The sequence below is a fragment of the Saimiri boliviensis genome, chromosome 10 (genome assembly GCF_048565385.1).
Source record: "Saimiri boliviensis isolate mSaiBol1 chromosome 10, mSaiBol1.pri, whole genome shotgun sequence".
Lineage (NCBI taxonomy): Eukaryota > Metazoa > Chordata > Mammalia > Primates > Cebidae > Saimiri > Saimiri boliviensis.
The window spans coordinates 71,738,837-71,750,938 of record NC_133458.1 but is presented as its reverse complement, the minus strand read 5'-3'; the positions used below and the strand labels follow the sequence as shown (position 1 = coordinate 71,750,938).

The window sequence follows — 12,102 nt, the reverse complement described above, 5'->3', positions numbered from 1 at the left end:
CTGAAACTCCCTATGCCTTTTCCCAAAGGCACAAGGTAGCAATGTTGTGCCATTATTCCTCTGGTCTGATCTATGTAAGTTGTATCTTTTATGTAAAAGTTTAATTTTACCTTTATGTCATATGTAAGTTTAAATTTTCCATGATTTTATTCTGGAAAATGTGTATCATAATCTGTGCAACACTGGTGAGTTTTCTCTTCTGTTTTCCCATCCTATGGCACTCTGAATATAATATTTGAAAACCGTCTGGGTCTCAATCTTGTTTTCATGTTCTTAGCCATGGAGTTTATTTGGCAATTACAAAACACTTACTATGTGCTTTCATTCTGAATTCCAGGAATTCATACTAAATATGAAGCAGTAATTGTCAAAGAACTTTCTATTAAAAGAATAGAAAGGTGATGGAAAATTAAGCACTGTTGGGATTGGGGAAAACTGAAGGGCTCTTGTGGAGAGGGTCTCACCCTCCACAAAGAAAGGTCCTTTTCTCCTTTTTGACCTGTAACAACCACTTTTTAGCCTAGCCAATAGAAAAGCTTAGAAGATGCCTTTTTCTTTTTATCAGCTGGGTCATAAGCAAGTTACTCTTCTTTTTATTAAAAAAAAAAATTCTTAAGGAGATTCTAATACTTCTCTGGTGAAAATATACTTTACAAAGTTAATGTCAATTAATTTATATCTTTGTGTCCACAGCTGTTTTGTGGATTTGGATTACAGACCACAATCTGGGTTGGGGGAGGGACAAAAATTGATGTAGGAAGAAATGAGATTTATTGAAATAAACTTTACAATTACACTAGAGTTTAGAGAAAGTCTTCTTTTCATGGGACTGGGAAACACAACAGAAAAGCCACCGTGACTCACCCAGGGTCACTCAGCAGTGTGGTCAACTGGGAATGGAATTCCAAGTCCTGACTGTCTGTCCATGTCCTAACCACCAGCTCAAGCTCCCTCCTCTGTTACCATCACTCCTCACAGGTGGAACTCTCTTTGAGGCTAGCAGGTACCTTAGGTAGAGTCAAACACTGGGCAGCTGAGGCCATGAGCAGCAATGACATTTGTAACTTTTATAGAATCTTAATGGTAAGTGAAGCCCGTGTAGAAATAAAGACTGGGGGCTTTAAACACTGATGCAAATAAGGTTAGTTGATTACCCCACTTCACTTTCTGCTTTGCCCTGAAATAGTGAAGGTTTCAGATCATTTCCAGTTTCAGGTCATTGTCAGATCCTCCTCCAAAAAAGATTGCCAAGAACAAATAAACCAAATCAGGAGAAAGTAAAAGTAAAAATAAAAACCTCTGACCAAGCTAAGCCTCTAAACATAGCTTTTCCATTTACCTCAATGCAGATAATTCTAAGATGTATATTTATGATTCTATTCATTCCATTTAAAAGGGAAAGACCACACCAGAATAAGCAATACAGGGTGGTCAGACACATAATCTAATGACAGTGTGTGGAAGCCACTACAGAAGACAGCAGGAGCACTGCCAGAGTGTGTGATGGGGCCGAGTGGCTGATTTCTATGCAGAGTCCACCAATATTTTCCAAGTACAGACAGCTTTTACCGAAATAAAAATAGAAAATGCAGGCCCAGAGCCCACAATAAAAATTCAGTTTAGTCACAACACAAAAACTGCCCATGACAGTAGAAGGTATTTTTTGGCCTTGATATCCACAACAGAGAGAAATGAAACTTTATACTCAAATCTTTTTAAGAGTAGGCTAAAAGCTTGTCAGTCTTTACAAAACAACACTGAGCTGATGTCTGTTTCTTGTGCACTTACTTTCTACTGCCTGAAACAATGCTTTTCTGATCCATTGGTTTTGTTTGCAATTATACACTTACGAATCAGCAGAGATTCACAAAAAAAAAAAACAAAACAAAACAAAAAACAAAGAATCAACAGAGATCAGCAAGAAATTAACAGTTAATACAATTACTCCAAAATTATAGAAGTATAGCCATTATAAGTTACTCTTGCTACTCTCTACCTCTGTCCTTTTTCTAAGAAACTAGTTGTCTAATTTTGAAAAATCATCAGAAATAACGTGCAATAAAATATATATTTTAAAAAAGAAATTCTAAATAAATGAAGAGATATGCAATATTTCTTTTAAAAAAGTCATCAGAACATCACAGGAGAATGTGGAAGCACATTCAAATGACCTGATTTCCCTGAGTTAGTGTCTAGAAAGGACCAGCTGTAATAAATAAGATTTAGCAAAGATCAGATAGGACATAGAAGAAAAGTTATAGATCAGTGAGTGAGGGTTTTGGTTTTTCCACATACATATTTTAATTCTGTGGGATCTCTATTTCCCTTTAGGGTTAGAAGGTGGTAAAGATAGTCATGTCTAGAACCATGTCTAATCAATAATTTATAAGAGTATGTGACCAAAAATATATCTTGAATGGGCTGCACAGCCTTTGATATCAAGTCTCATGTCTGCCCACGTTTTTAGAATGCAGCCTGGTTGATGGCATGAAGTGACAGAATAAGCCCTGGCTCCAGGATTGGCTCTACTGTTCAGCAGCTGGGTAACCTCTAAAGTATAAAATCTCATAACATTTTTCCAACCTCCCTTTTGTATAATCAATGAGATCATGAAGACAGAAGTGTTGGGGAAATTTAAAATACAGACACATGCAGATATTGCTACAGGTATTACCCTTTAGTACAAAGGTAACCAAATTGCCTTTATTATATTATCGGTCTACCTAATGTCCATCATCATTTCACCTAGAACTTCCTCGGCTTCCCAAAGTTTCCTGATTTGGTTGCGCAACAGTTCAGAAATACTCAATACTGTAGCAATTTTGCTTTTCTTTGGCAGCCAGTGATATTTACCTGGCCTTTATCCCAACATCATGAGTAACACCTGTATCAAAGTGCTGACTACAGGTTTTTGGAATCAACTATTTTATCAGCATCTTTCCGTAACTCTTGCATGACTACCTTGTTACTATATTTAGGGTACCTCTTGCTTTTAAAAAAAATCATGTATATATTTTCTTCTAAGCTACATGCATTGGATCATTAAGGGAGAAACTAAACAAAACTGAATGTTTATTGGAGAAATATTTAGTCAATGATCCCAAAGATACACACACACACACACACACAAAATAATGCCCTTTTCAATTAATACTAGCATTAACTATTGTCATGTGGTAAAACAAGTAATTTATAGTTGATTCCAAAAAACCTGTAGTCATTTAATATCATTAAAATATAAAAATTATAAAATCATACATATTGATTATAATAATGTGTTACTTATTAGATTTTTTAAATCAAAGATATACTTGCTGTAATGTCAAAATAATTTAAAAGGCACTGTTTTTCAAAAATGTGCTTCTCTTTATTTCTTAATCCTCATAGTATATTTCTGAAAATTCAGCAAACCTTGTAAAACTGAACAAAATTAGGATTTTGTGCTTCTATGTTTACAGAAGGACCATATCAAGCAGACTCAAAAATCTTAAAAAAAAATAAAGAAAAAAAAAGAAAAAGAAAAAACCGTTCTTATTTCAAAGGCTCAGAAAGTAAAGATTATTTACCATACGGACCTAGACTTCTTGTTAAGTTGTTTTTGAGATAGCAAATTAGAAAAACATGGGCAGAGTTAGAAGTTACTCAATCAGGTTAAGGCTGGGACTTCTTTTCTAGCAGCTGTTATTACCCAAATTATATCTGATAATGCTCTAAAGTCTAAACATATTTTAGTTCAAAAAGATACATGGCTCTTAGATAGAAAATGGCACTAAGCTTCCAAAAATCAACAGGTTTACCCACCCTCTTCAAATGATGTATTTGTATTCAGAGTAATCTGCCACTCAGTACCTCTGAATTGTAACATTTGAGGAACTGCAATTTTGAGCTGAAATGTTTGTTTTCTATTTGCCTGTGCCTAATCACAGGATAGGAGCATTAATAAAGGGGTTGGTGTATTGGCCAATGCTGAGGCCTATTATTTAGGCAGAGTCATGGCAACAGAGCAAAGCTGAACGTGTACAAGGGTATGATAATTTCAGCCTGTATTGTGTCAAGTGGAAGAGAAGATGCGTTCACAGAGAGAAAGAATGAAAAACACAAACATATTTGAAATTATATCTGCATTTTCAAACCAGAAACAGCAACTATATTTCCTGTCAACTCAAGAAATATGAGTGATATGTCTTCCCCCATGCAGGCTACAAAAGTATTATCTGTTAAGCAGTACGGCACCATGAACTTAAAATCGGCAAAATCCATTTAACTACATTTCCAAGAGAGTGGGAGACTTGAAATGGTAGTGCTCTGATGATGTCCACGTGGGTGGGCAAGCATATGTTGCTGCTAAGCAAAGGAAGTGGTACACCACGATTTCTTCTTAAGTGAGAGGTCTTTATAAACTCATCCTCATGGGGACTGTTTTAAATAGAAAGAAAATGACACATGGTCCCCAAACAAGCTTCCTAACTGTTTGGGGAAGGTTGCCACTTTCTCAAAACATTAGGTTACTGAGGGGGAATTTTCCAAAATTGTCAACTATTTCATTTTTAAACTGAGCATAAGAGATGCAATACAGCATGAACTATATTTGGTCTAGCAAGAGATGTAAGTTATTTTTACTACACTGACTCCTACCTGACAGTGGAAGACGTATTCTGGTGTGGTTTTCTTAAACTTCATGTTCCAAACCAAGGCTACTCCATCTGGTTCATGAGGCGCATCTTCATTGTTGTTGTAAGAAGCCACCATCAGCTCAGGGTACTAAATGAAAGAGATCACAAGAATGAATTACGCTAAGAGGACAACAGAAGGAAAACTTTATTATTTCCACATACAAGTGGTATACTACATAATGTAAACAATACTTTCTGTTATGTTGTGTCATAGCTAATATCAGCATACTGCTGCAACCTCCTGTAATCTGGTTTCCACCTCCAACACTCAGTATGCGCTCATCATACTCACCAATAACTACCAAATTACAAACACTGCTTTATCTCTCTATTATTTGACACTCTGTGCTACTCCCTTCCTTCTCCTATATTGGCTTCCATTACATCTTTCTCTCCTGATTTTCTTCTGTGACTTCTCTTTCAGTCCCTGCAGGTTCTCCTTCTATTACATATATTACAAGGAGGGTTGTTCTCCTTGAGTAAGCTCATCTACTCCAGTGGCTTTAATAAGCTTAACATGATGGTAATTTTCAAATCTATATCTCTAGGCTTAATTTCTCTCTGTGATGCAGATCTTTATATCTGACTGCCTACTAGGGATTGCTCAGGGCTGTCCATAGACACATCAATTGCAACACAGAAAAATGAGCTCATTGACTTCCACATGAAACCTACTGCTCTTCCAATGTTTCCTATTTTAGTGTCTTGCACTAACATTCACCTGGCCCAGGCCAGCCATTCTATATTTATTTTTACTTCTTTCTCTGTCTCACTCCCATATACTGAATTTCCCTAATTCCTCAACACCTTTCAAATGAGTATTTTCTATCTTTAAGGTCAGAACCTCCTAAATTAATTTCTTATCTGGACAAAGGTAACAGCTTCATAAATGGCTTCCTATACTGACCTACTCCACTCTCCATCCTTTATCAGGAAGGCTTTACAAAATATCTATGTGGCTAAGTCATTCCTCAGCTTAAAATACTTTAATGGGTCATTATTACTTTGAACACAAAATGCAGGTCACATAGGATCTTTAATAATCTGTCATTTTCTGCCTTCCCTGCTCACTCTCCTACAATCTTCCCTCTTTCTTCCCACCTCTCACACCCTAGGATCTAGCCTCACTGGACTAGTTTTGAGGCACACAGGTACACCTTTGTACCTGTGTACCTCAATGAGAGTCTCATAATCACTCTCATTGGGATGCCTCTTCTGTGTTGTTTACATACTTAACTCATCCTTTAAGACTCAACACAAGCATAAAGTCCTCCAGACAATCCTGACTTAACCATCCACTTCATTCTTTGCCTATTATCAGCTCCCTTAGTATTATGTGCCTGCCCTGCCAGTTAAAGCACCTGTCAAATGCATTATAACTTTTTTCTACACTTATGTCTTTTGCTAGATTGTAAGCTCTTTGAGTGTAGGGACTGGTTTTTATTGATCTCTGAATCCAGGGTCTAGTAATTCCTAGCATGTAATAAACTCATGCCAACATTTCTTTAATTATTTAAAATTTTCAATTTTAGTAATTCTGTGCTCAATAGAAAGGCCTTATATTTCATCCTTTGTGGTCAAACAATAGTAATAAATAAAGGCTTAAATGCAAGAAACATAACCAGTAAAATAATAAGAAAGACTCCATAGTGATGTTAGGTATTAGAAAGACCTACCCACCCTACATAAACTCTGTCCTGAGTGCTATTAAATAAACTGAGGATAAATCTCATAGGAGGTACTTATGAGTTAGGACATATTTCATGAAAATGTCATTCTTACCTAGGATTCTCATAAGGCAGCTCTATTAAAAATAGCATCAGGACTATAGCAGATCATATAACTCTCTTCTTATAATTTAATTTTTTCCTTCTTTTTCACTATGTTGTATATATATTTAACGGAAGATTGCCTTTATAAATTTGAACATGAACTTTTTATTTTCTACCCAAAGTAACTAAATCTAAGTCTTATTCATTCTTCCAGCAACCTCAACTAAAGAAAGCTGCAGAGTTACAACTTGCTGGTTGTGCAGAGGAAGTATAAGCATACGGTGATTCACATGTATATGGCCACCAGGGGAAGTAATCATTCTTTATTAAAAAACGCTCCTCAGCGGATGAATCAAAGGCCTATTAAGAAAGGCCTTTGATTCAAAGCCCATTCAAAGAAACTAACATCCAGATAAACACGGAAGTCTCCAGACTGTCCATCTGAAGTTTAACTATGTCACATGTGAAAAGGCAGCTCTATAAACATCAACACCACTACCACAGGGGCCAAGGAGCAGCCAGATGTGTCTGCAATAATATCCCGCAGCTTTACATCTGTGTCTCATCGTTGGCACCCACTTACAGGTTTTCTTTTTCCATTCAAAAATATTTTAAATTGTTTAGCCTTAAAACTCCTTTAGAAAACAGGGAGTGCTTTAGTAAAATTACCAGTGAAATGCCTTTGGCATAATTTCTATAGCTGAACTCTTAAGGCCTGAAGATACTAATTTAAACTTCATCTCATGCAAGTTTTTGTGATTTCAAAGTGCTCTCTAGTATGTCTTTTTTTTCCCACTGTTTGTTTGAACATGACTAGTCATATTTTCTTTTTCCAAAAAAGCTCTAAACAATTACTTAAATCTTAAATGTTGTTCAAATGATAATTTTAAAGAGAATATAAAAAATTACAAAATTCATGATAATTTGCTTACCCATAGGGCTGAATTATCCAATATCTACCTTAGGAGAATTTTACCTGGTAATTGCCAGATATGGTCTCAAGCCCATTTTCTTCTAACAAATAAATGAATCCTAGGCCAGGCACAGTGGCTCATGCTTGTAATCCAAGCACTTTGGAAGGTTGAGGCTGGCAGATCACTTGAGGTCAGGAGTTGGAGACCAGCCTGGCTCAATGGTGAAACCCCTTCTCTACTAAAAATACAAAAATTAGCCGAGCATGGTGGCCTATGCCTGTAATTCCAGCTACTGGGGAGGCTGAGGCAGGAGGATTGCTTGAACCCAGGAGTCGGAGGTTGCAGTGAGATCAGAGTGTGCCACTGCACTTCAGCGTGGGTCACAGAGCGAGACTCCATCTCAAAAACAAAAAAACAACAAAAAAAGAAACCTAGCATTTACTGGAGAGGAAGGAACCATCATGTTTTAAATGCCTGTTACATACCAGACAATGAGCTGCCTGATATGTTAATTCATTTGGTCCTCATAACCCTCTAAGGTAGGCAATGGTTTACTTATTTCCACAGACAAAGCAGCCCAGAGTCCTGGGTTAAATAACGTATTCCAGCTATGTTGCTAATAGGTGATAAATCAAGAACCTTACTTGAAGTCCGTTGGGCTTCAAAAGCCTGGTCCTTTCCTGTCCACTGTGCATGCCTCAAGTGTCCCCTATAAATATGTAAGGCACCATGACAGGTAAAATGCAACAAGAATGCCCTGAATAATAGACTCTTCTCCATAGGAACTCATCATTAGGTGGAGAGAGGTAAGACACAAGTAGAAAAAACAAGACAACTACAAAAGCAGACCATGACATGTGCTAAGATAGAGACATAAGCAAGGTTTTGTAGAAGCATGGGGCTGGGCATGGTGGCTCATGCCTATATTCCCGGCACCTTGGAAGGCCAAGGAGGGTGGATCACCTGAGGTCAGGAGTTCAAAACCAGCCTGGCTAACATGGCAAAATCCTCTCTCTCCTAATAATACAAAAATTAACCAGGCATGGTGGCTCCCTCCTGTTATCCCAGCTACTCAGGATAGGGAGGTAAGAGAATCCCTTGAACCCAGAAGGCGGAGGTTGCAGTGATGGGAGATCGTACCACTGCACTCCAGCCAGGGCGACACAGCAAGACTCCATCAAAAAAAAAAAAAAAAAAAAAAAAAAAGCAGCAGCAGCAGCATGGAAACTGTTGTGGGGTGTGGCAGCAAGAGAAAATGAAAGGGATTTCTAAGAAGAAATGAGACCTTGAGCCTTCTCAAGTGGGTAGGTTATCAGGAGAGAGGAGAGATGAGAGTAGGAATAAGAGTACAAAGACGGGTGCAGGAGACTCCTCCTTGGTATCTGCCTGGTTCATGTGAATCTCTCTCTTTGGAGATTATACCAGTAAACAGATGTCTAACTTGCCAGAGATAATTAATTAATTGCAGGGTGGATGCTTGAGTCAGCTGAGCCAATCACATTCTCTAACCTGGATATTGTAAACTTTGAACTGAGACACAGGACCTGGGAGCTGGCAAAGGGGTCTGGATAAGAACAGCAGCCTATTGGTGAGGTCCCTTAAGCTGCCCAGATTCCTATTATTGCTGAGTTTTGGTTCTTCATCTTTTTCATGATTCCCTAACTACTATAATGGCTCCCCAGTAAATTCCTCTTTCTACTTAACCTAGACAAAGGTAAAGTCTTTTTCAACTATACAGTGAAGAAGAACATGTCCAATAGATACCAGATTGTAGCATCAATATTTGGCTAGGAGGCAGTCTATACCAAGCTGTATAAAAGAAGAAAGGCCTGGAAATGCCTCTAGGCATCATCGCGGAAGTCACTGAGTACTGGCTAATGATTTTGGATTTTATTATGGGGGACAATAGGAGTCCTTACTTTGCAAATAATGATAATACTGCTCCTGCTTCTCTCCCTACTATGTCACATTTGTTGAGTACTTCTTATGCACCAGATGCTTTTAAAATTATCAGTCCTTTATTTTATTATTTTAAGATGGGATCTTGATCTGTTGCCTAGGCTTAAATGCAGTAGTGACGTCTTAGCTCATTGAAATCTCTGTCTCCCAGGCTCAAGCAATCCTCCCACCTCAACCTCCTGAGTAGCTGGGACTGCAGGCATGCACCACCACGCCTGGCCAATTTTTATATTTTTTATAGATGAGATTTGCCCAGACTGTTCTTGAACTCCTGGGCTCAAGTGATCTTCCTGTCTTGGCCTCCCAGTGTTGAGATTACAGGTTTAAGCTACTGAGCCTAGCCAAATTATCAGTCCTTTATATGCATTAATTCATTTAATACTAACAATATGTATGTGGGTTAGGTATTATTATCATTTCATGAATGAAGAAACTTAAGCCAAGAGAATTTAGGCAACTTGCCCAAGTCGATACAGAGTGTGTTGAAGTAATCTTTACAGAGATTACTTAATTAATCTGGTAAAAGTACTTATACTGACTTAACCTTACAGAGACTGATAGTAGGAAGACCAGTAAGAAGATGTTCCCTAACATAAGCAAGAAGTAGGGGGCATGACATAAAGTAGGTGTCAAATCCATGTTCGTGGATTTGCATTGGTGTCAGTAGAAATCTTTTTGCTCTTGTAATTGATTGGATTTAGCAACTAACTGAGCTGCCAAAGATTACTCAGGTTTGCATCTTGGATGACTACAGGAGTGGAATATACAATTTACATGTGAGAGGAGTATACATGGTGGGAGTAAGATCATGAGTCTAGTTCTGTACATATCTGAAATCTCTGTCATGTGGTAGTGATGGTATTATTGACTCACTGTGCTAAATAATTTTCAATGGGTGGCAAAGTCGACATAATCATCCAAATTCCCAGATTTCTTCCAAGGAATGATGTTTGATGATATTTTGCAAATATTTCAAAGTTAAAGTGCTCTCGTTTATGAAGCCCAGGAGACCAAAGCAAAGCTATGCTGAAACCTTGTAATTTCTTCCTTTTTTCCCCCTCAGTTCTATTCTGTTACATTCAGGAAATCATCCTAGACATATATGCCACCATTACATACCAACACTGTTCCTCTATCTCTCTTCTTTCTTAATATCATTGGATTGCATCTAAACCCATCAAAAGTTCTCTTTATCGCGTAAGCATGTAACCCTAGTCCTTTGAAACCCACAAAAGTGTGATGTAGGAGCTAAGGGTTCTAATCTCTTTTTCTTATGCCTCATATACAATACATTTTTGAAAACTGCAAACTTCTTCCCCACAGCATAGGTGGGCAGGTCACACAAAAACAGGGGAAAATAGGCCGGGCGCGGTGGCTCACGCCTGTAATCCCAGCACTTTGGGAGGCCGAGGCGGGTGGATCACGAGGTCGAGAGATCAAGACCATCCTGGTCATCCTGGTGAAACCCCGTCTCTACTAAAAATACAAAAAATTAGCTGGGCACGGTGGCGCATGCCTGTAGTCCCAGCTACTCAGGAGGCTGAGGCAGGAGAATTGCCTGAACCCAGGAGGCAGAGGTTGCGGTGAGCCGAGATCGTGCCATTGCACTCCAGCCTGGGTAACAAGAGCAAAACTCCGTCTCAAAAAAAAAAAAAAAAAAATAGGGGAAAATAAATGTGGTCTCTCCATGGTAGAGTTTCTGTTATTTCCAACTTCACTTCCTGCAACACAAACATCATGCAAGACCCTGTGTGGAAATACATCCATGGGCAATGTGGCCCATCACCTACTGGGGCAAGACAGGGACTGGCCCTGCCTTGTGCCTCCTCAGGGAGTGTTATCAGCTGACACGGGAACAAGGTTGTAGTTGCCTTGAGGAATGTGTCAGATAAGGTTCCTGTGTAACTTCCCGGCTCTGAACAAGTGAACAAGCTGAGCTAAGTGTTTCCTTGGGCTTGGATCTGATTTCTCTGCACACACCCAAGCATGCTCAGAGACCACCCACACACTGGCGGAAAGTGGCTGGGCAAACCCTGCTTATCTTAGTCTCTGCATGATCATGCACTGTGTGCTTTGTTGTTTGGATATAAAAGGGAATTCAAGAGGAAAGAACACTCACCCACTTGATGGCTGATGAGGGTCCAGTTATGGGGAATTACACCCCTCTTTTGTTCCTCTGTTCTCCAATAGGATTAATTGGGACTTACACATTTTATAGCTCTGCCTAGAACACCCTCTTCTTCCTCCATTTGTCTAAATCCCAGTCTTCTGAGAAGCTCTGTCTGACCAGAGACCAGATTCCAAACTCCACTGAACTCTGAGAGCACATGGTATCTGACCCATTTCATTCTGCACCTACAAGCTCTTTTAGTTGCAGATCCAGAAGCCCTTTGTGGGAGGCAGTGGTTAACAGCATATGCCTTGGGATGATAAAATACTTGGTTATAAATCCCCACTCTACCATACCCTGAGTGATTTTCAGCAAGTTACTTAGCTTCTCTGAGCCTCAGTTTCTTCAAATATGACATGGAAATAGGAAGGGTGGCTGCTTCCTATGATTTTTATGAGGGGGAAATAAGAAAGCCTTCATAGCAGCTGTCATGGTGCTTTGCATATAAGAAAAATAAATTAAAAGCTAGCTCTATTATTCCCAATAAAAGCATTGATAACAAGAAAGCAGAAACCGTGCTGTGTGTAAGTGCCTAGGAATAATCATTCCTGCTTTTATCACTGTTTTTATGTCAGTGCTATCGTGGGAAGAAACATTGTTGTTAAAAATGTGGG

The 12,102-nt window shown here is 38.7% G+C and overlaps 1 protein-coding gene across 5 annotated transcripts in view; it reads right to left on the bottom strand.

Moving 5' to 3' along the window:
- The window catches only part of DYNC1I1 (dynein cytoplasmic 1 intermediate chain 1), a 328,200-nt gene that overhangs the window by 99,967 nt on the left and 216,131 nt on the right, over positions 1-12,102 (bottom strand). For all 5 annotated transcript variants that reach the window (XM_003921229.4, XM_074379474.1, XM_074379472.1 and 2 more), the window contains one exon: positions 4,636-4,761. In XM_003921229.4, coding sequence (XP_003921278.1) covers positions 4,636-4,761 — 126 coding nt within the window. The remainder of the gene's footprint in view (positions 1-4,635; positions 4,762-12,102) is intronic.